Here is a 23,423-nt window from a genome sequence, read left to right as displayed (position 1 = left end):
AGCGAGCGCTCCGGGAGTGCCGGAGGCGGGAGAGGGGGTGCAGCCCCGGCTCCTCCTCCGGCAGCGCTTTAAGAGAAGGTTTTGGCTGCCGCTGCATTCTGTGCGAAACCCGATCTTGTCAGAGTGCGCGGTGCGCTCCTGCATGCCTACCGCGGCGTCGAGCCCCGCGGGCCCGGGCGCAGCAGCGGCGGCAGCTCCGCTTGGCGAGCGCTCAGCTGGGAGCGGGCCAGCTCCGGCAGAGCGGCCGAGCGCACCCGCCGAGCGCTGTCCTGGCCCCCGGGTGCTGCCCCGGAGCCCGGGCCCCGAGCCCTGGCCCGAGCCCTGGCCCCGAGCTCCGCCTCTGGAACCGACCTGGCATCTTTGGATCGGTGCTGGATGGGCTGAACTGCTCACTGCCACCAAAACCTGTTTCTATTAATTTAAAACTATAACACATCTTAATTATAGCTCTTAAAAGCTACTCTGTATTTATACTTAATAACAGCACCTTTACTGGGGGCTTGAGAGTTCATGCTCATCTGACAGCCCTGCTCTGGAGATCTGAGCTAGATGGAGTCGCAAAAACTTTGCACTAGTTTTGCTCTGCATCAGTCAAAGTATTGTAGATTTACACTATTGCCAGACAAAAATTTATATGTGAAAACGGGAAAATACAAATCCAACCTCTAAAAATCCCACCATAACACAATCTGAATTCAAATTCCTGGCACAAAATATTTTCTTTTAGAAATCCTTACATTTTTAAGCAAGAATCCATTCCAGCTCATGTGACTCTCGCTGGCAGCCAGCTTAGCACTGCTCCCTACTGTCAGTCCCAAACCCAACAGGAATTTACAGCCTTTCTTTCACTCAACATTGTCACTGAGCAAATTGCAGAAAATGAACTGTGTTCCTCACCACAATTACTCTGTCTCTCTTTCGCACATTTTCCATGTTCTAACCCCAGTATTTGTACTCTGGTCATTATCCACCATAAACCACCGCACCCTGCATCCATGTGTTGCTTTAGACAACCTCTATTCCCAGCTATTCCAGCATTACTAAATGCACATTGTGAGATTAATTTTGAAGAATAAACAATCATTTATTTGTTTTGCTTTTCACAAACACGTGTACAAGTAAAGCTTAATGGCCAGCCCTCTTCAGAAGCAGGATGCAGAAGCATATTGAAAACAACTGCTTTAAAATAAAAAGCCAAGGGAAATTATTTCCCCGTTCCCTATTCACAGGACACACGGAGTGCTGCCCTAACATTCCTCAGCAAGGGAGTCAGGATCATGCCCCTGCCTTTGGCCTCTTGCTTCCTTACGGTGCAAGTCTGTGACTTGTCTGGAGGAGCAGAGATGGTGAGAAAAAGAGAGAAAACTGCACCCAAGGTGACAACAGAACAGCCAAATCCTCACGTCTGCCTGCTGGGCCCCACTGACACAGAGGATGCACACGGATTCACTCCAAGGGGAGATTCAGTCAGCTCCCAGCTCTTGGTGCAGCAATTGGCTAAATGTGCCTTTATCCTGCACCTACCAAAGGTCTGTGGATCAGCTAACAGGACAGTGAACCCTTTGGGCAGGAAACATAGCATCAACATTTCCTTTTTTATTTTCCCCCTCTGCAGCACTGCAATTTGGGTGTTTCAGCAGCATTCCAGCCCCTGCTCTGTACCCAGTCATCTTGTCAGGAATGCTAGCAAAGCTAAAACACAAGACAGCTAAAACACTGATTCTGGGCTGTGACTGACCCCAACTTGATAGTCCCATTTTTTTCACAGAGGATTAATTCATAAAAGATTCCACAGCTCCACCTAAAGCTCCTTCCTCTCTGCATTTCCTCACGATGCAACCCATTGAAGTTTCAGGATGGCCTTTGTTACAGCATATGCTGAGGCTTCAAATGTAAAGCAACATTTTGAAAAGGCAGCATCTGTCTGCAGGCAGGAAACCCCTTTTGTTGCCATATTGAACTCTTACACATAGAGAGGGATGCAGTGCAAGCAGTAAACTCTTGATCTCCTCTCGAAAGTCTCTACTTTCACTTATCAGGCTGACATCTCACAGTGGGGCCACCTGAGCAGACGATGGGGCTGGCTCCAGGGCTCGCAGACTGGAACCAGACCTCCGAGGGATGGAGGTGGCCAGCTCCCTGGGACCCTCCAACACAGTTCAAAGTGACATGTTTCAAACAGCCCTCTCCTCCGTACCCCATGGCCTTCAAAGCACAAGCAGCTTTATTGCCTGGAGCAGGGTGAGGATCCGCTCGGGGACGTGCGGCGGTGGCTGAGCCAGGGCGAGAGCGGCTCGGCAGGGACCTCTGCATCCTGTGCTCCCAGGGCTGTTTGTAAACCAGTTTAAAGAGACTCCACTCTTTGATTTCTGACATCCTATTTCTGCCAGATCCTTGCAGTTCTCTGTCAGAGCTCACACACACAAAGAATTTTGAGCAGAAATACAGTAAACTCCCATTAAAAAGAAAAAAAAAATGTTGAATAAATAGATAAATAAATAAAAGCTTCCCAGCAATTGGACTCTGAAGTTCAGGACGAAACTTCTCTGAAGTAGAAAATGAGTTAACACATAATTAGGGGTTTTCCCAAAGAGACTGAATAATTTATGGAAAGTTACTGACATGTTCCTGACATGTTTGGTCCGGTTACACCTTTGCACAATATTAGGCTGTGACATCACAGCACCAAAAGACAGTGTTTTCAAAAAAATCAGTTATTGTCAAGAAAACAGAGCAGAAGCTACAGAAACTGCTAAACTTAGACCATTTTCCTAAATCACTATTTTATAAGAGGAAAAGGAAAACATTCCTAGCTGTGTGCAATGTGTGCAGAAGTCACAGGATCCCACTTGTAACAACTTTCCTTCCTTGTCACAGCTCAAATTAATGGCACTTGGGAGGCAATGAGCAGAACTGGACTGCTCTGCCCAGCTCCTCCAGCAATTTCTGACACAAACTGTTCCTAGAGCAGAGACCTACTCCCCACTGGCCAAAGAGTCACTCTGTAACCAAATAGAGAGATTTTCCAATACTGATAAATGGATTAATGGACCTTCTATTTTGCAGAGACCTGCAGGAAAACAACTGTCCTCAAACAATGTGAGGGTGCAGCTCTGTGTGAAGACACAGACACTGTTTATCTAATGGCTGGAAAGTTTACAAGAAAACAGCAAACTTCGTGCTGTGGTTGTTGAACTGAAGTAGTACTTTACTAGAACCAGGTTTTTTCGGTAATTTTGCGGTTGTAACAACTATTTTCTTTACATACTGCTATAGAAAAGGGACTCTTTTTAACTTAATTGAAGACACTATCAAGAATAAATATACTGGGGCTTTTAATAAAAACAGTATGAGGGGAACATTCAAAGCTAAATAATCAGAAGCAATTTGTGTTCATGAGCAGAATGATGTGTCATTTTTTTTCCTTGCAATGCTCTGTACTGGATCAGTTTTGAGACTGTGGCAAACTTTAAACCTATCTTAAAATAATGAACAGCAGTGAGGGTTGAAGATAGTTTGAAAAATACACTGGAAAGAGAAAACATATGCCACAGAGTGTGGTGCAAAAGTCATATTTCATGCATGACTTTAGAGAATGTTAATAAGGATTAGAACCATACTTCAGCAGAATAACAATCAGTCAGAGAAGTGTAATTAATTTTTCTTTAGATCTCTGTTAGACAAAAATACAGGAGAGATAGTAAAGTTGCCGATAGAGTTTGATCCAATGAAGAAATACAGCCCTTAAATACTTGTTGCAATTGTACACTGTAACTGCAGTGCAGTACATGACTCATTTGCTTTATAGTTGTTGATTTTATAATATTATGAATCCAAAAATATTTTAAAATTCAATTTTTTTTTGCTTTGGCCAATAAATGTGATTAAGATAATACATCCAAAAACATATGTACGCTGTGTATGTGAGACATATGGAAAGCAGATGTGTTCTTCATTTACATATGATCTAAAAAAATCAGCTGATTACCAGAGATGGTACTTTGTGGGGCTGTTTTGGAGGCAGAAGCATTGTTGCTAGCTCAGCACCATTTTAAAGTAGGCAGCTTGCTTCTCTTGTGCCTGAAACCCCAAAGTCAATGCAGCAGATTGCATCCCTGGAACAGTGATCATTTGGCTTCACACAGAACAGCCCAGAAATGGAAAACCAAGGTCATTTGTTTCTAAACACGATTGTTATTGAAAGCCTCTTTTTAATATCTTAAGTGCATGTTCCAGCATATGCTTACAAAACTCCAGTTCTGCCTGTAACAATGCTCCTTCAACCATAATGACAATAAAGGCCATGCTCAGATTCCATCGTAAGCCCAATGCAGAATGCCAAAGTCAAAAGGCAAAATTGTGTCTGTCCCACTGGTGGGGAACCACATTGAGGTGGCAGCCATCTCTCCAAAATCACAAAATAAATTTTATCACAATCACAGATCATGGACGTGGCTTTTTAATCAAACCCCCTGTGACAGAAGTTCTCTGGGGGCCAAGTTCTGGTTTCATTTTTTTAGCTATAGCCAATAAGAAAACAGTAACTTACCATCAGATACAAAAGGCCCAAAAAACTTGGCTCTTGATAGCAAACACAACCAAGAAGGCATGTTTCCACTCCAGTTAGCATCAGAAGGCAAAGCTGGGCTGCAAAGGGGAGCACCAGGAATAAGCAGTTCCTAAAATTTTTAAAGCAAAACATTATCTAGTGTTTTCCTCAGCAGAGGTGGTTCAAATGGCAGGGGAGACTGCTGGAGCAATGAGACAGCTTTTCCAGAGCTCAGGCTAATTGAACGCACCACTGATAAATAAACACATTTTGTTTCAGGCAGGCGTTTCTCACAGTTAGGGAATTCTCACTCTGCTGCCAGGCTCCAGCTTGGCAGCGTCCAGGGCAATTGTTCCAGCCAGAGTGGCCTTCGCAGCAGTGCCAGGGTGCAAAGCTGCTGCTGCTGCCCAGCCCTGCCTGCTCGGGGCCCCAGCAGCTCTGGCTGACTGCACCACCCCCTGCACCATCCCCTCCTGCACTGGGTGCAGGGCACGCCCTCCTCCCAGCGAGAAAAATGCCAGGGAGACCTTGAAGAGCCTCTGCACTGCCCCAAGCCAACAGGCAGCTGGCTTGTTTTTGTGAAACAGCCAACCAGACAAACAAACAAACACCCAGTATTTTAAATTCTGTATCCTATTTTCTCACTGCAGATGTATTTGGAGATTTGCTGCGGCAGCAGTGGCTGCAGCACACCCAGTGAGGGGAGCCCAGCCCCAGCCCCACTGCTCAGTACCCTGGCAGCAGCACAGGACGGGGCTTTCCCCCATGGCACCAGCAAAAGGTGCCCACTGTCACTTCCAGCCTACCTTGGTGCTCAGGGTGGTCTCTCAGGCATCTCACTGTGATTCCTGCCTGGGAACAAAGCCATCCCCAGGCCCTGTGGGGGCTCTGGTCCCTAAGCCCTGCACTGGCTGGCAGGGCTGGCAGCACGCACAGCCCAGCCCCACCACCGCTGCTCTGGGTGCTCCTGCCCCTGCACCACCCACGGGGCAGAGCAGTAACTCACTTCCCAGAGGGAAATTAGAATCCCGCCCTGCTCATCAGAATTACCTAGTGCAATAAGCACCAAGATTCTTCCATTATCAACCCCTAAAAATGTAAACCTGTGAGATGTGATAACATTATACCAAGGAAAAAGGGCAGAGAAGACCCCAGCCCAGAGGCTGTTAGGGGCATTTTCTCATCTTCCTATGAGACCTCATGATCTGAAACATCTGCATTGTCTTACACTGGTCATCAAGATCCACTGTCCCTCTGAACTCCAAATGTTTCCCTTCTCTGCTGCTTGATGCCTCCCTGGGTCACAGGACCTGGCTCACAAATCATTTCAGCCTTCAGAAGGGGCTGAGAGTAAGGCAGGGAGTCTCTGAAATTCAATCCCCAAAGGGGGTTTTCTGTTGGCTTTTTTTTTTTTTTTGGTCCAAACAAACGTTATTTTTCTTTAAATGAGAATGCTGTAGCATCAAGTGCTGGTAATGCAGGAACACCAGTGCAAACTCACTGTGGGTGGATGTTTTTTCCCTGTTTACTGATCCTCTTGCTCAGAGAAAGACAGGACACATCAAGGAAAGCAAGAGGAGCTGTTCTGTGTAGTGCCAGGGCACACAGTGAGGCTTGGTTCCCTCTGGAAGGTGCAGAACATGTTTATTTCCTATACCTTTCTGCAACAGATGCGTTCAGTGTTCGGGCAGGACGCCCCAAACTGGCACCACAGCTGGCGGAGCTCCGAGGGGAGTGGTGAGCAGGATCTCAGATGCTTTCTGAAGTCCCCTTCTCTGACATACACACAGCTTCATACCACATCACTTCTGCTTGCATTTAACACTTCATATCTGTTAAACACTCTGGGATTTCAGTAAGGCTTTTCCCAATGTTTTGATTCCCTTTGGGGTTTTACTGAACCTTCTCCCCAAGCTCACCCTGCCATCCCACAGTCTGCTCAATTCACCTATCAGTTAATTGACCCGAGAAGTTTACAGACATTGATGGACTGTAGCAGCCTCGCAGATTTGCAGAGGACATAAGGCTCTGTTCAGCAGAGCACCTCCAGCCCTGTCCGTGCTGTGGGGCCACAGCAAACTGACACCAGATTGCGCTCCCAAGATCCCAGCAGAGCTGGCTGTTCAAAGCAAACATGCTCTGCTGCAGGAAAGCCGCAGCCTTGCAGGTTCCTTCGCGTGCTGCTTTTTAAAAATGAGATTCTGTGTATGCTCCCTTTCACACTTCACATTGGCAGCTGCTGGTGCTTACAGTGGAAAAACAAACAGAGGCAAAGCAGCAGCGAATGGCTCCGCACACCCCAGACATGGGAACGTTCCCATCCCGGCTCCTGGGGCAGCCTGGTCCTAAGGAGACATGGGAAGAAATTGTGTGTCGCAGGGAGAAGCGTGCCTGGGACAGGCCCCAGCCTGCAGGATCCCCAGACAGGTCGTTCTGCAAAGGACTTTGATATCTGCTGGAGCAAAGTGCCACAAGAGAGGAGGCATCTGCCCAGGATGGGATGTGAGCACCCACCGGGGAGCACGAGGTCGCCAGGAGCCAGGGCGGGGGACAGGGAGGAGAAAGGGGAATTCCTGAAGGATGATTTCTTAAAACATTTAATTAGCACTGACTTTTTACATCTAAAATTACTTTTAAAATGTGCATAGAGATGAAAAATACGGAGGAGCTGGACACGCCTTCTCAAATGAGCACTGGTGAGTATTGCTGACAGAACCAGCTTGTAGCAGATGAGTTGGAGGAAGTTTGATGCAGTTTCTCTGCCAGTGGTGCCAGGTTGGATGAAAAGAAAAATATCTTAAAACTTTCCCATTCCATTGCTTTTGATTACAACTTGAAAAAGTACTTCATGCAAGGAAAGAAGTAATTAATTGGACTATGCCCCAGAATGAAGCATTCTTTCAAAATTTCCCAGACTTCTCTTTCAAGAATTACAGCAACCAGTATAAACTTCACAAATCCACTGAGGAGGCAACTCTTCAAATACCTGTGGTTTCCCACATTTTCCAAGGAAAACAAAAAGATTTATAGTTTCTCATGTTAAATCTGAGGGGCTAAACTTTGAAAGATGTACTTGCCCACCTGCTGCACATGTATTAGTTCTAGCTGAAAAGAAGTCAATAAAAATGGAGAAAGAAGAATTTGCAGAGCTGGTTAAGGTAATAAGATTTGTTTCAGAGCATCTGATCTTTAGACTAACAGACTTCCAAACAGTTGGACAAGTAAATAAAGCACCACAGGGAACCGCTATTTGCAATAGGTTACCGCAGGGATACGCACAAAGGAATTCCTGCAACTCAGAAAGAGCTGGAGCTATGAAACTTATAATACCAGCACTGGGATCGATTGCTGACTTCTACAACATTGATCCTGTGCATCTGAAAAGATAGGGGGTTTAGTTCCACTTACTCTTTTGCCTGGGTGCAAAGTTTGAAGAAGCTCAGGGAGACATTTCTCTACATGGTCTTACAACACAAAAGGAAGTACTTCCTTTAAAGGTCTTACGTTCTTCAGAGAAATAAAAGCAGACTATAAACAAAATCAGATAGCCTGTAGATCGTCCTGCCATGTCTCGGGGACTCTCGTGCCCTGCAGACACAGTTTGCCCTGGCAGCAGCGCGCAGGGTGCAGGGCAGTGCTGGGCAGGACGCGCCAGCCGCGGCACACCGGCGAACAAAGCGGCCCATGTCCCATGTCCACCCAGCACCAAGGGGGTGGAGGTGACACTGTTGTAAGATGCCATCTGATCAGAACTTCTTTTCTGTGCCTGACATGAATAAGGGGATTAGGACGGAGAGTTTCCGTGAGCTCACTCTATCGGACAAAAGGCCCCGAGGTTTAGTGTCACACTGCCTGATAAAAGTACAGGAGGCTGTCAATCACAGGCTCCTAGGTACTTGTGTCAGTGACATAATCTTATTAGAAGATAAACCAGCAAAATCCTTTTCATGATGAAACGTTACATTTAATTGCTCCTTGGCTTTTCTGCTTTTTCTCTTATTCATTTGTCCATTTAACTTTTTTAATGTTTGCTATTTCAAGAATATAACAGCATACGGATGCCAGCCATCCCCACTAGAGCCACGCTTCGAATACATGAACAGCCAAGGGTGCTGAGGGATGGTGGTGTCTGGGCAGGAACAGCACCGGTTGTGATCGTTTAAACAGAAGGTCAAAAGAGTTACTGAATTAATTAGCACAAGTGCTTATGCACAGGGATAAAGTTAAATGTTTTGTCACTTGATTTAATACCAAAGAAAGCTGACAAAAAGAATAAAACATGGTAAAGCTCAGTCTCTGTACAACAAAGGGACTTTTAACCTCCTCTTACAGGAGCAAATCCATATTAGCCTCAGTAATGTGACTGTTTTGCTTTCAGATTGCTTCTTTTCAGTTTCACAAACAGGCAGCTGATGCTGAGAGCATGAATCACCTGAGAGTGAATCAGGAGAAACTCCATGGAGCCAGGAGGGACAGGTCAGGGAGCGGGGGTGTCTGCACCCCCGTGTGCCCTCCGCAGCCTCCAGGCCCCCCGTGCTGTGCTGAGGGCTCGGCCAGCAGCAGCCCAGGGTCAGCCTGCGTCCCACAGGCCAGGGTGGCCAGAGAGCCCTGGCACCACAGCACTCCCCAGCCCGAGGAGGGCTTGAGAGGACACCCACAGGGTCTGCACAGGACTCAGAGGGAGGAGGAGCACAGGACAGGACAGGACAGGATGGGACAGGAGGGGACAGGGCAGACCCTGAAGGCTGGTGCACAGGAGGAGGCTGTTGTCTGTCCCTGGCCACAGCAGCTGTGTCACCTGTGTGGCCGTGCAGCCACTGCGTGAGCCTACCCGTGTGTGTCTGCCCTGAGCAACAGGCAGGAACCAATGGATGTGAAATTCCACCTGGGCGTCAGAAGAGCTCCCTTGCTGCGCGGGTGAGCAGGCACTGCAGCAGATTGCCCAGGCAGAGCCTGGGGTCTCCCTCCCTGAAGATATTCCAGAACTATCTGGATGCAATCCTGCCCCATGTGCTCTGGGATGACCCTGCTGGAGTGGGGAGGCTGGACCAGGGGACCCCCATGGTCCTCTCCTGCCTTACCCATCCCATGAACAGCCAAAGCCTTGCCAGTACAGGTTTCTGTGCCTCAGACTGCCCAGAAAGTGCCCTGGGAAGTAAATGATCGCCCACCACACAGCCTGGGCACCTGAAGGCACCCAGCTCTTCAACCAGCTGTGTGTGCAACTTTTCCTTGTAAATTGCACTCAAGGAGATGGAGTAAAATTGGCCAGCTACAAAATGTGGGAGCACGGCCCAAGCCAGAAGCTTTGATTCTCAAAATACAGATTTTTAAAGCATCATATAATTGTTAGAATTAATACACAACAAACATATTGTCAGCAAACAACTAGTGCCATTTAGTAGTATGGAGTTCCACTAAAATCAGCTTTATACAAAGCACCTGAGTGTCCATGTTATCCAAACGATTTAGCTCCACAAATGTGAAATGTTCAAAGAAAAAAATGAATTCCATTCATTTTATACATACTGTTCTTTATTTTATCCAAGTGCCTGTTGAACTGAAAACAAACTAGCACTGGGATCTGAACTGCTTTGAGAAATTAAATGTGTAACTCTCTCCAACAACTCAGATGATTATAAAGGAAATAAGTCCTCCAGAGTTCTAGAAAACCACATTTTCATTTAAGGACTAACAAAAAAATATCTGACAAATGCCTTAATACTTTGCTTGTTTAGTGAATGTTCACATGAAAAATTGTATGAGAAGGATCAGAGTGGCTGATGGCAGAACATAAACAGCTTAAAAATGTGACTTAACATTGGTTAAATCAGTGGTAGTTGATGATTTAGTGAAGAGACAATTGTTGCCTTACTGTGGTACTGGTCACATGTCACTGGCATTCCACAAATACTCTGCCAGTAGAAATCCAACTCCAGCTTTTGGCAGGGCAATTTCAAAACACTGCAGCATATTATAAATTAATTATCTTACTTACTGTTTTCTCCCAAAACAACAGTTTCTATATTACGGATATTTACAAAACCCTTTGTTACATTTTTGAATATTTAATCACATTTCATACCTGTCAGTTCTATGTTCGACTCTAGAGACTCCCATTAGTACACCCAAAAGCCCATAAAACAATCTGCATACAGGTTATTTGCTTAGCACCCAAACTCCTCTGACGTTTTTTCTGAAATCAACAGGAGATGTAGAACAAGTTCAGCCCCTCTCAGCACCAGCCCTGGTCACCCCCATTTCACGGCTGCAGGGTCACCCATGGAATCAAACTCCTACAAATGAGCCTTTCAAAGGGTTTGAAGCAGCAGTGAGGGAAGAACCATGGGTGAGCTCAGTGCAGAAATTTATTTTTACTGATTGAACTTAAGCAAATCCAAGGAACAATTAGGAAGTGCTGTCAACTAAAGCCTGAAATCTAAGCAAGTCGCCATTCAAAGCACAGTAGGCCCTTATAAACAGTTAATCCACGCAGCTGCAGTAGTTAAAGCAAACACACTGCCCTTCACTGCGCCATCAATTACACCTTCCCAGAAAAAATTACACAAACTTTGTAGGATTTTTCAGAGAGAAGATGGATTCTTTTGGAGACTTGAGGTCAAGGCTGGACTGTTTAAAGTATATTATTAACAAATAAACATTTATTGCAAAAAAACCCTATAGGCCTTTGGGGAGGAAAATAGTGTTATTTTTGGCATCAAATGACACAAGCCATTTATGACATGAATGGCTATCACCAACAGACTGATGAAATGGCAAATGTCTCCCACTTAACTTCCCTTGGCTTCCTGAATAAACTTTTTCAAACACTTTTTTCCTTCTGAAATGGCAATAAACTCCATGTAATTTTGGTTTTCTCTCTGTTATAGCTATTTCAAGATCTGTAGGTGGAAAGGGTTGAAGGTACTTCCAGATGGAAGCTGAAGACTCCCCAAAGACCGGTAAGGTGATGAAAATCACATTGTTGAGATCCGGGGCTGTGGATTGCCCTTGTTTGTGTGTGTTCCTGCCTGAGTGACAATGTCCAATTAGCTTTTGAATGGTTGGGTGAAAAACCTGAGGTTTAATTGTGGCATCCAACAAACTGAACATTACAAAATTGAATGTATCCGCTACACACTCAGACAAAACCCTGCCAAAGCATGAGCTGATTTTTTTTTAAGAAAAAAGCCACAAATGGGACAGCCTTCAATTACTCAAGACAAGCAGTGTTCAAGGGACACGCATGAAGCCAAGATGGTGCACTTGCCTTGGGCCTGTTTTCCAGCCTTTCTGTAGGACACATTGGCCGAGTGAGCCCCACTGCTGCTGGCACCCTGGGGCCAGCCTGGAGCGCAGTGGGACCACAGAGCACCCACCCACACTGGCTTTGCCAGGAGGATGCTGCCAGCACTGCATCACCCAGCCCTCCTGCGGGGAGCAGCAGCAGGATGGGAAGGACGCTGCACTGGGGCAAGACTGGGCTCCCTGTAATTGCTCCGGAATCCCCGGGGATTCTCACACATAAAATTAATGCAGGCGCCATCACGACTAATTTATTCTGAGCTCGGAGAGCCATGCTGGGAACTAGCCCCGGCACAGGCTGTGAGATCCAGGGAACCGGGGGGAGCTGGACACCCTGGAGAGCCGCTCCCTGCAGCCCAGGACACCCCCACGGAGCCTCAGCCACCCCACAAAGGTCATGCGTGCCCCTGCAGCCCCAGTGCAAGACATGAAGGAAACCTGCTGCTGAAATACAAACTCTGCCTCCTCCGTGGAACTTTTTTCCACAGCAGCTCCGGCCAGGAGCAGCCAGGGCTCAGCGGGAATCCCTGGTAGTAGGATCCGCCTGCTCCTCCATTACCAAAGGAGCTGTCAGTGCTATTAACACTTTCTGCTCCCATCAGCTAAATCACTTGGTTTTTTGCGGCTCCAAGCAGTGAGCCTGGCAGGCTCAAATGAATGATGCCATGCAGAGATCGCATTGCTGCAAGATTACACTGCCATTTCTTCCCTCAAATTGTTTTACTCCTTTTGTATTTTTGCACTGTTTGCACACTTAACAATAACCAGCCTCACTGCTGGTGCTAACGTTCATGCAGGGTCCCACCACACTTTCCATATCGACTCCAGTGCGAGTGGGACCTGACTCCACAGGGTCAAATCCATAGGGGAAACTTTTCTAATTGCCAGATGAAGCCCATGCCAAGATCCAACTGTGAAGACATCTCATGATGTTAAACTGCAACTTCTGCTTAGGGCGGGTGAGAAGCTTAGGCCTGTGAAAAGCCCCAGAAACTGCAGTGAGCAGCTCCACAGAGCCCTCACTCGCCACTGCTGTCAGGTAAGCTGACATTGCATGACACTGCATGACACTGCAAGCTGCTGCACGCCAGGGCAATTGGCTGCACTGGCACTGCTGGGAGCAGGGATCTGCTGGCTCAAGCCCCTGCCCGGGGCCTGCCGAGTGGCAGTGCCAGTCCCCTGTGCAGGGAATGTCCCCAGCTGCTGGGGAATGCACTGCCAGCCCCACGAGCGCTCGAGGAGATGGCAGGGCTGGCTCGAGCCTGCACGTACACACAAACGTTCACAGAACAGATATTTAGTCTGCAAACCATGATTATTAACAGTGGGGTGGAGGGGGGGGAGGATCAGCTCTTCCTCTTCTGGAAAGGCAGAAATGCTGGAAGAGCAGCAGACCCACCTGCCCAGGTAACCTGCATGACCCCACCCCAGCCAGGCAGGGAGCACCAGCTTGCTCCCCCGTGCCAGCTGCCCTCCAGCAACCACAGCCCGTGGCTCTGGACCCTTGCACACCACCACAGCTCCGTATCTGAACACTCCTCCTGCCAGGATCTCACAGGTCACACCCCATTGTTTGGGGGCTCGGTGTTCGGGGAGAACTTGGCCTTTCTCAGTGAGGATCTTTGGCAGGTATGGTGCCACCCCCGAGGGCCCAGTCCCACAGAGCTGCCAGACCTCGGCTCCAGCTGCAGGAGCAGAGCCAGCACCCTGTGAGCTCCTCTGCTGGGGACTGCAGAGCTGTGCCCATCAAATGTCCCCATCCACAGGCTGACCACACGTGCTCCCTCACTGACACACAAGGAATGCACCAGAGCCAGCCTCTAAGAGCAGGGGTGCTTCTCTCTATCAGGCTGTAACTAAAAATGCTTTAAAACTGCTTTTGTAGTTTCTTCTGCAAATTCCAGCTTGCCTGCTCCCTATCATAATACTAACATGATGAAAGTAACAACTGCAAAAAAAATACTGATGTAGACAATTATTCTTTGTTTGGTTTTGTTTTGTTTTTGTCATCAGTGAATGGTGATTCAGGTTACACCAAGGAACAAGCATGTGAAAGTAAACTTCCTGACAGCTACCAGGAGGATTTGGTCCTCAGCATGTGTACATAAATCCCATCAGCTCTTACTGGGAGAGTGCACGTGCACTCTTGTACATTATAAATAAAACACTGATTGCAGTAAAATCAAGAGCCAAATTCCCTCCTTTGATGAGCAAGGATGGCTCTCACTGAAGCCAATAGGAATTGCGTGTTCACAAGTTCATGTCAATGTTTGCAGAGGAAAATTTTGTGCATATTAAAGAAAATATTATGTTTTGGAAGCAAAGAAATGACCTCCATAACAAGTGCTCTATTTGCCTGTTACAGAAGAATCAGAGCACAAACACCTAACAAGTCACAAAGAAATCTGCTGTATCTTTTTTATGCTGATATCAAGGGTATTTATTCAATTTGTGCTGCAGCAGTTCTGCTGTGTCTGTGAGGAAGATCGCTGTAAAATTTCAAACCCAGGAAAACAAGGAACTGAAATTAGTCATGTTAACAATCCCTTCACTGTAATACAATCTCAGAAAAGTCTACTTGTTGGCTGCCCACAGGCAAATAGTTTTTGAAAGGTAAAACCCCCTCCCATTCTGTGAGAGTGAGGTGATGAGCCATGCGCAGGTGGTCCGGGCTGGGCTGCCGGTGCCGTCAGACCCTGCGTGCCTGCTGACCTCAGCTCTGCACCCTCCGGAGACTGCAGACGCTTTGTGGTCACCACAAATATTTCATTTTAAGGGTTTTGCTTCAAAATGATCTGCATTAGAAGTGCACACCATGGGGCACATGGTGCTGTGTTTGTGAGGCACGCTCAGCACACGAACAGGGCCGTGGCAGCACACTCATCCGGGGTAGCGCTGGTCGGTAAGAGGAGACAACATTACCAGTAATTTGTTTTTTAACAAGCAGAGCCTATGTTGCAAAATGGCTGTTTCGAGAGCAGCCTGCTGGGGCCCAGGGCAGGAGCCCTCTCCTCCCACCCTGCTGCTGGGGCCGGGGCTGGCTCTGGGCTCGGGGCTCCTGGTGTGGCCAGAGAAACTGCAGGTATGCTGAGGAGCAAGGCAAGGCTAAGGCACGATTGCTTCCAAGGAGTGTGAGTCTAGCTAAAGCAAGTCCAGGAATGTAAAGTAAACGTAAGCTGATATGTAAAAATATTTTTTTTAAAAAAAGGAAAAAAGTTGAGTATCTGTCTCAATTTTGTATTGAATTCAAAGGGGCTTCTAAAACCAGTGAATAATTTGCCTGAACAAGACACTGAAGATTCAGATCTATATTAGCATGCATGTTAGAAACACTAACACTGCATTTCAAATAAAAATTCAGGCTCATTTTACCTTGTGAGTATTTTCATCTTTTTTCTCTTTTATACATTCTCCCCGCAGACTCAGAAGTCTAGCTTGACTTTCAACATTTATTTTAAGTTAGATGTGAAGCTGTTAATGTATTTTTTTTACTTAGTTACTAATAGAGAAAAGTGATGTCTCTTTCCCAAATGTAAACAGTGCTGTTAATGCTCTACTGCTGCAAAATGAGGTTATCTGCCTGTTACATTTCATAAAATACCATAACTCAGAAAACACCTCTGCTTGCTAAATAAATTCTAATACTTTTTTATCAAAAAGATCAGTTTTCATTCATAGCTTGGCTATACCAAACCACAACTACACAGTACGCAAGGTGGATATTCAATAAAAACTTCCTGCCCACTTCATTTAGTTATTTCAATTCACATGGAGAAAGGAAAATTCTGTTCCTAACTGTACCCATTTATCTCGAGAGTCTTCTAGTTCCCTTGTTTGGCTGCTGCAGACTCAGCTGTTGGGGCTCACAACACATGGTTACTTATAACTAATCTTGTCCTTTGTTTTAAAACAAATGTGGAAATTTTATGTTCTGCAATGAACAAGAAACTGTCATTTCGAGTCAATCTGTGCCCTGTGAGTAATGTATTCATCCCAAATCATGCCAAAACCCCTTCCTACCACAGCAAACCATACCAGAGCAATACCTGGTTTGTTTACCTTCACCGGAGATTGCTGATCAAGTCACTTCACCGTTTTATTTATTTATTTGCTTGTTCATTACCTCACTTGAGCATTAACACGACTTATCACGTGGGGGAAAAAACTGTAGGCAAAGAGAAGAATTTTCCTGGTTTTTGTGAGCCTGTCCCTTGCCCACCTTCTACAGAGGACACAGCAACAGCCTTTTCCCATCGTGCTGGGGTTTGGAATCCAAAGCCTTTCTCTGACTCTGAATTTTATGCAGCCTGGTCCAGGCTGGCCCAAGCCGTGTAAAATCCATTTGCAATTCTGCCCTGAAGTGTTGCTGTTGCATTGACCGTCCGCAGGTCCCCGGGCCCCGCAGGAGCTCCCAGCGGGGCAGCGACGGCGGGCACGGAACGGCCCCGAGCCGCCCCTGGAGCCCGGAGCAGCCGCCAGCCCCGGCCCGGTCCCTGCCAGCCGGGAGGGCCCCGCTCGCTCCCCGAGCGCCGCAGCCTCGCAAAGCTCCCAAAGCTCCCAAAGCTCCCCCTGGCCTCCACGCCGAGCGCAGGGGCTCAGCTCTCCTCTAACCAATCCCTTTCTCTGCTGCACTCGCCATTCCAGAAGAGATATTGAATAAAATTGAGTCAGTTCCTGTTGCAAGCAAGAAAAAGCAGATTTAGCCTAAATCCAAATTTTATCTGGAATTAAAAAAAAAAAAAAAACAAACAAAAAAGAACTACAGCTGCATTAGGAAAAGCATACTCCATTTTCTCTCGAATATTTCTGCCCAGATATCTGACCAAATGAAGCAGCCGCTGGCTGAATCTGCCCCCCCCGCCCCCCCTTTCAGGTTCACCAGAGCAGTGAGCACTTTAGGAGATACCAGGCTTTATAGGCTGCTCCAAAACGGAGGGAAGTGACAGGGGTGTGTATTTACCACTGAAACACACTAATAGCATAATTAGTTTAAAAAGAGACATTATAATCCAGCTGTTTCATCATGATATATTATTGATAGTTGGAAAGGGGATGTATGCCTTTGAACTACCTCAAAAATTTAGACCCAAAAATAACAGACTCCGTTTCTAAACAGAATGCAAAGTATTCCTGTTTGTTATAATAAGTGAAAAAATTTTTTCAATGTATTTCACATCTATGATTTTTTTTTTCTCATGCTAGAAGTAAAGCATTATAAATTATACTCCTGTTAATTTAACTGCATATTGCCTGTACCGCACAAAGATCTTCCCTATCGTTTTCCGTCACGATCAGCGCATATCTTTGCATCGCAGTTATTTTGTGCGGTGCTGCAGCGATTGCAGCAGTAACCAAAATGTCTCCCCGGATCCCGCACCGCTCCCTCGGGGTCCCCGGCAGCGCTCGCGGCCCGGCCCGGCCCGGCCCGTTGGGGACTCCCCGGCGCTGCCCCCGCGGGCCCGGCCCCAGCGCGGCCGCTGCGCTGACGTCAGCGGCTGCGGAACGGCCCCGCTCCCCCCGCGGAGCTCTGACCCCGCTGAGGGCGTTTGATGGGGCTGGGGGAGCGCGCGGGGCCGGCGGGACTGCCAGAGAGAACGCCGGAGTGCTCCAGCGACCTGGAAAAGCATTTTTAGCGGATGACATAACTTTAATCATTACTCCATGTCCTGGGCATGTGCTTAGGCTGCTCCTGTCTCTAAGTTTCACCTGGTTTCCGTGCTGTTTCCTAGTGACCCGCACGCAAGCACCGGTGCCCGGCCAGCGCAGGGCGAAAGCAGCTGGGGGCATCCCCGATCCCCGCAGTTCTTCCGCTGAGCTCACAGCGCTGCACTACTGCACCCACGAGCCGAACAGATCCTCCGTTAAAAATAAAACAGGAACCCTGGAAACACATCAAATCCTGCCCTTCGCGGATGGCTATTGTCCACTGTGCACGCAGCAGAATCCGGGAGCTCGGGTCCCTCCCGCACCGGGCTCCCACCACATTCCACAGCCCGCGCTCTGCGAGAAATAACAGGCACAAAACCGAGAGACACTCACTGACGGGAAAGCTTTTGTTATATTTTGAATCTAAAACGCAACTGAAGTGAGAAACATCAGCGTTAGCTCGCGTGAAAGCATTCCCAAAATCTGGAGGGGGCAAGGCTTCCCCCAGCACCGAGGCTTCAGGGGCTCCTTTCCTTCTGCGAGGGACGTTCCTTTGCTGCTCCGACTGCACAGCAAAACCGAGCCCAGCCACCGACAAGAAAGGACTCAAAGATGAAGAACAGAAATACATGGTGGGTCTTTTTAATAGCATCCAAAAGCGATGCTAAAACGATACCTGACACATGGAAAAGAACAAAAGCCTGAATATTTCTCTTTCTCATCCTAAGCAAAACTTAGAATGCATTAATGAAAAATATTAACATAGGGACTGTGGGTGTTTGCTATCTGGTCCCCTGAATAAAAAGCTCTTTTAGAGCCTTTATTTCCAAAACTTAAACAGGAATAGAGATCTTTCTATAAATTATATGCATTGCTTAGACATGAAATACATATCCTGGAACAGTTATTTTTCATAACATATCTTTTTTCACTATCAGCAAGAACTAGGGCAAATTTCTATATAACACTGGGCAGTGAGAGAAAAACAAACCAGAAAGGCACAATCACAAAAGAAAAAAAATTAAATCACAAGTGGAAAATAAATGTATCATTTATAAATGCTAACATTTTGTAGTAGAAAGCACTGTTATGAGTGATACAATAAGTAAATTCATTTAAGCAAAGAACCAAAATACAACTACCAAAAGCCTTCTATTTTTGAAAAAAAAAAAAAAAAACAACAAACAAAAGCAAAAAAAAAACCCACCCAAAACCATTAATTCTGAAGGTTTCAATTTCTCAGAAAGCAAACTTCTTAAAAAAAAAACAACAAAAAACGCCAAAACAAAAACCCACAGTGTAAGGTTCCAAAAGTGGAGCAATTTGGCAAAGTTATAATTAAAATCAAAGAGATTCTGCTTGACTGGGGCTTGTGAAAGCCAGCCTTCCCTGATGCCACTGCTCTGGGGTTTTTTTCTTAAAAACCTTGCCATCAAATGCACCTGACCCTCAAAATCCTAAATTTTAGCAAAATAAGTACTTTGCATTAACTTAAAACATCAGTATGTACTCATTGCAAGTTGAATTCCTTCTTTAAAAAGAGACCAAAATACATGTCCAGCTTATCCCACTGACATACTGATGATATTTTTGTGATAAATTACATTTATCAGGCACCTCTGACTACTTCAAACTGGGCTTGGGCTACTAATCCACCTCCCCCAGGATTTGCTGTAACATTCCAGGCATAAGGGTAGCTTCCCATAGCCAACATTTTTCTTAAAAAAATAAAAAGAAAAAAGGAAAAGAAAAACTGTTTTCACCCTTCCCCCTAATGTGAAATGCCCTCATCCAAGGATGGGCAGCAATCATTCCTGACCCAGGGAAAGGTGTAAGGTCTGATATCTGACCCATCAGAAGCTTGCTTTCATTAGAAAGATGAGACACCATTTTCCCAAAGATATATACACAGCACTTGATTATAGTCCTGGGAGTTCTGGAGAAATCTGACCTTTTAAATTACATTACTACGTACAGAAAAATCTATTTCAGGCAAATTTCAGGAACTGAGATATTTAAGTAAACTTTATTCTTTTTTTTTGTTGTTGTTGTTTTAAATTTTCCCAGATATTTGTAAATAGGACTCAGGATAACAAAAAGCATCTGATGTTAGGGATGCCTGTCTTGCTCCGTGCGGGTTCCATTCCATCTCACTCCCCCAAGGCATTCTCTGTGGGCGCACAAGCGTTTCCCACCCGGTGTTCCACCACCGGCTATGTCCTCTCTGCCTCTCACAGCTCGCCCATGGCTTCACTCCCCCAGCCTGACGGATGAAACCGACCCTCAGTACCGCACAGCCCAGGGCCACTTGCACGGACAGACAGCTATTTTTATCCTCTTGCTACCATAAACGAGTATTTCTCTAGCTCTGAAAGGGCACACAATCCGTGTCAGCACAGTTTCACATGTTTGCTCTTTTGGGCTAATAAAATCTCAGAGAAAACAAATTTTGATTTAGCGTGTCTCCCCTCCCCTTCCCGTGAGCCGCTGCCGCTGTCAGTCCTCGGGGGCACACACAGCAGGGCACCATGTCATGTCACACTAGGTGCTGGGATTCAACAAAGGCCAACATGTTGATATCTTTTTATTGCTCGGCAGCCTGGTTACCCCATTTTCCCCCTCTACAATTGGACGCTTTTGGTAATACGGGAAGTTCTGAAGCAGCAACAATTCTGTTTTCAGTCAGAATAGTGTTTTTGTTTTGCAAAGCAATACTCTCTGATCTTGCTTTTTAGGTCACTAAGTACAATTCTTTATTTTTTACAGAAACTAAAGTTGGGAACTTTAGAGAGTACATTTATTTGCAATTAATGTAAATATTTACATTGCCAGATAATGCTTTTTTAGGTAGCCTAAAGACTATTCGACATTCTTTACTAATTAACAAAAGTGTCTAAGGTGTTACTACCTATAGAAAAAGAAGTTTCGCCGATCTACAACTACAGCTACCACAGGGTGGTTTATTTTGCGTAGAAATGAAAGGCAAAGCCTGTGCACGGGGTCCCTAAACTGGGCACGAGAAAACCCTAAAGGTGCCGCAGCCCCAGCCCCACAAGGGCGGGATGGCGGCGGCCCGCGGGCAAGCCTGGAGTTATTCCCATGCACAGTGCCCGGGCTATGGAGGACTCTGGGAGCTAGCGAGGGCTGCAGCATGAAATAACATGTTTTGTTGTAATTCCTAAACAGGGGGACATTTATCTGGGCCATTTATACAAGAGTTATAACCCTCACAATATTTATACTCAGCATGTCATGTTAGCATTTACTACCCGTTTCCATGGAGATGGATTTTCATGCTGTAGCTATGAAATGCACATTGTTGCCACTAAGCCACTTCAGGCCTTTCTGGATGCCTGCTGAATGCCTGACAAAAGTTGATGCAAACCAATAGTTGTTGTTCTTTGTTTGTTGCCAGACTTCTAGCAGAGCCATATTATGTCCTAGTGATTGAAATGCCCATGTTCGCCCCCCTCCCGGCACAAAAAGGATCCTCAATTTAGGTGACAAGCATGAAGTGGGCTTCTGCAGGGGAGGGCGGCCCGGCGCGGGGCCGGGCTCCGTCCCTGCGCGGGGCCGCGGCGCGGCGGGGGCCGCTCCCGACAGCGCCTGACATTTGGGGATAAAGCCGCAATAAGAGAGAGCGCGGGCAACGCCGGGGCCGGGGCCGGGGCCAGGCTCAGCGCCGGCCTTCTCCCGCCGCCGCGCCGGTCCCTCGGCCGGGCCCCGCCGCGCCCGACGGCCGTTCCAGCGGGCCGGCCCGCAGCAGCGCAGCGACGGCCGCGCCGAGCCCCCGGCCCCGCCGCCGGGCAGGGGCATCGGCCTTTCTGGGGCCTCGGCCTCTCGGGGCGGCTCCGGGGCAGCGGGTGGGACGGGACTCGCGGCGGGCAGGAGAGAGCCGCGGGACGGCTCCGAGCGCGGCGCTGCCTGCGCGGCCCAAACCGGGCCGGGCCGCCCCATCGCCGTCCCGCCCGACGGCACCGCACGGTACCGGACCGCGGCGGGCCCGGGGCGGGAGGCAGCCCTGCCCGGGCCGGACGCCACGGCTCGGTGTCTTCGGTCCCATTCATGCCCTCCGCGCAGCCTACGCCGGGGTCCCCGCTCGCCGTGGCCGCCACCCGTAGCCGTGAGCCCGGTGCCGGGCTGCCCCGCTCCGCCGGGCACGGGGCGCGGCCCGGTCGGGAACACGCCCCGAGCCGCCGCGCGCCGCGGGCCGGGCCAGGCCGGGCCGGGCCGCCCCGGCGGGACCCCCGCCGCCCCCCGCGCCCTTACTGTTGGTAGTCCTGCTTGCAGTAGAGCTTGCGGTCCCGGAAGTAGCAGCTGGTGGTGAGCGCCTGCTGGCACGCGGCGCACTGTAGGCACTCCTCATGCCAGGAGGACTCGTTCACCCGCATCAGGAACCGGTCCGAGATGGGCCGCTGGCAGCCCTCGCAGACGGCCTGGTGCTGGCACTCCGACCCTGCAACGGCAGACGGCGGCGTCAGGCGCCGGCCCTGGCCCCACCTGGCCCCGCTCCCAGCCCCGACACAACCCGGCCCCGCTCCGCAGTCCCCGTCCCGGGCAGCGCGGTCCGCCCGGCCCAGCCGGTCGGTAACACCGAGCTCGACGGCTGCCGCCGGTCCCGCGCCCCGCACATGCCGGCGAGACGGTCCCGCGCCCCGCACCGCTCGGGGGCTGGCCGGCCACGGTCGGCATCAGACCGGCCGGGCCCCTCGGAGCGCAGCCCCGGGCACGGAGCGGTGCGCGGGACGGCTCTCGGCGTAGTCAAGAAGCGACCGGCAACTCACCCAGCAGCACTCCCAGCGTGGCCGGCCCCGAGCGCAGGGGGTGGTCTTCCATTTTAATGCCGTCCAGCATCTTGGCGCAGTCCGGTGGGCCCCGCGGGAAGCACCTCTCCAAGGACTCGGGACCCGTCGCGATGTCCATGAGCGGCGGCGAGAGGCGCTGCCGGGCGGCGGGGCCAGCTCAGCCCCGCGTCGGGCCGGGCGCGGGGACACTCTGCGGCCGGGAGGAAGGAGTCGCTTTTATTTTTATCTGGAAGACATGAGGAGCGTTTCCTGCCCGGGCTTCCAGAGACGGGGGGCAGAGGCAGGAGCCGGCGCCGCCGCCCATGGGGCCGCCCCGCTACACGGGCGCGCACATGCCGCGCACACGGCGCCGGGCAGCCGCGGTGTCACCTGCTCGCCGGCAGCGCCGGACCCACGCCCTGCTTGGCGCGGAGGGCCCTCCCGGGGCGGGCCGTGCCGGGCGGAGCGCGGGCGCGGCGGGCCGGGCGGGGCACGGGGCTCCCGGCGCTCCCAGCCCCTGAGCCGTGCGGCGGCCCGAGGAGCCGCGCCGTTTAGAGCAGGGGCCGCGGCGGAGGAACACACCCCCCGGCGCCTCACCCCTCCTCAAACTTGCTGACATTTGAACTCCATTGGTGCGCGGCGTATCGCTGCGCCGCGGTGATCCGTCTCCTCGACGTCAAATAGTGCCCTGGCCCCGCCGGGCCCCCGCGGCCCCTGAAGCGCGGCGGCGCCCGGGGCGGCCGGCTCCGTGCACCCCGGGGCGGCCGAGCGGCGCGGGCAGCGCGGGCCCGGGTCGCGCCCCCGCGGGCCGCGGAGGGGGAGAGCGGTCTTGGCTGCCGAGGGTGGCGGATGAGCGGGACCCCGGCTGCTCCGCTCCCCGGTCCGCGCCCCGCGCTGCTCCTGGCCCGACGGCGGCTCTCGGCTCCTGCCCTGGCCGGGGTAGGTAGCAGCGCGCGTCCAGCGCCGGGCCGCGGGCAGGTGGCTGCAGAACCGTCCCTCGGGGCCCCGGGACCGGCGGGGACGCGGCTCTGTCCCGCGGACGGCAGCGGCGCGACCGGCCCCGGCGGGCACGCGGGACGGGGCAGCGGGGATCGCGCCGCGCACGCCCTTCCTCGAAGGGCGGCTCCGAACCGTCCCGC

The 23,423-nt window shown here is 49.7% G+C and overlaps 1 protein-coding gene across 1 annotated transcript in view; it reads right to left on the bottom strand.

Moving 5' to 3' along the window:
- LMX1B (LIM homeobox transcription factor 1 beta) overlaps positions 1 to 23,114 on the bottom strand; it is an 81,151-nt gene extending 58,037 nt beyond the window's left edge. The window contains exons 1-3 of the mRNA XM_054646482.2: positions 22,675 to 23,114; positions 22,285 to 22,531; positions 21,770 to 21,956 (exon numbers count right to left, since the gene is read on the bottom strand). Coding sequence (XP_054502457.1) covers positions 21,770 to 21,956; positions 22,285 to 22,423 — 326 coding nt within the window. The 5' untranslated portion in view covers positions 22,424 to 22,531; positions 22,675 to 23,114. The remainder of the gene's footprint in view (positions 1 to 21,769; positions 21,957 to 22,284; positions 22,532 to 22,674) is intronic.
- Positions 23,115 to 23,423: the final 309 nt, after the last annotated feature.

The sequence above is a fragment of the Agelaius phoeniceus genome, chromosome 21, assembly GCF_051311805.1.
Source record: "Agelaius phoeniceus isolate bAgePho1 chromosome 21, bAgePho1.hap1, whole genome shotgun sequence".
In the NCBI taxonomy this organism is placed as follows: Eukaryota; Metazoa; Chordata; class Aves; order Passeriformes; family Icteridae; genus Agelaius; species Agelaius phoeniceus.
The sequence above is the reverse complement of the archived record's forward strand: the minus strand, read 5'-3'. Positions and strand labels throughout refer to the sequence as shown.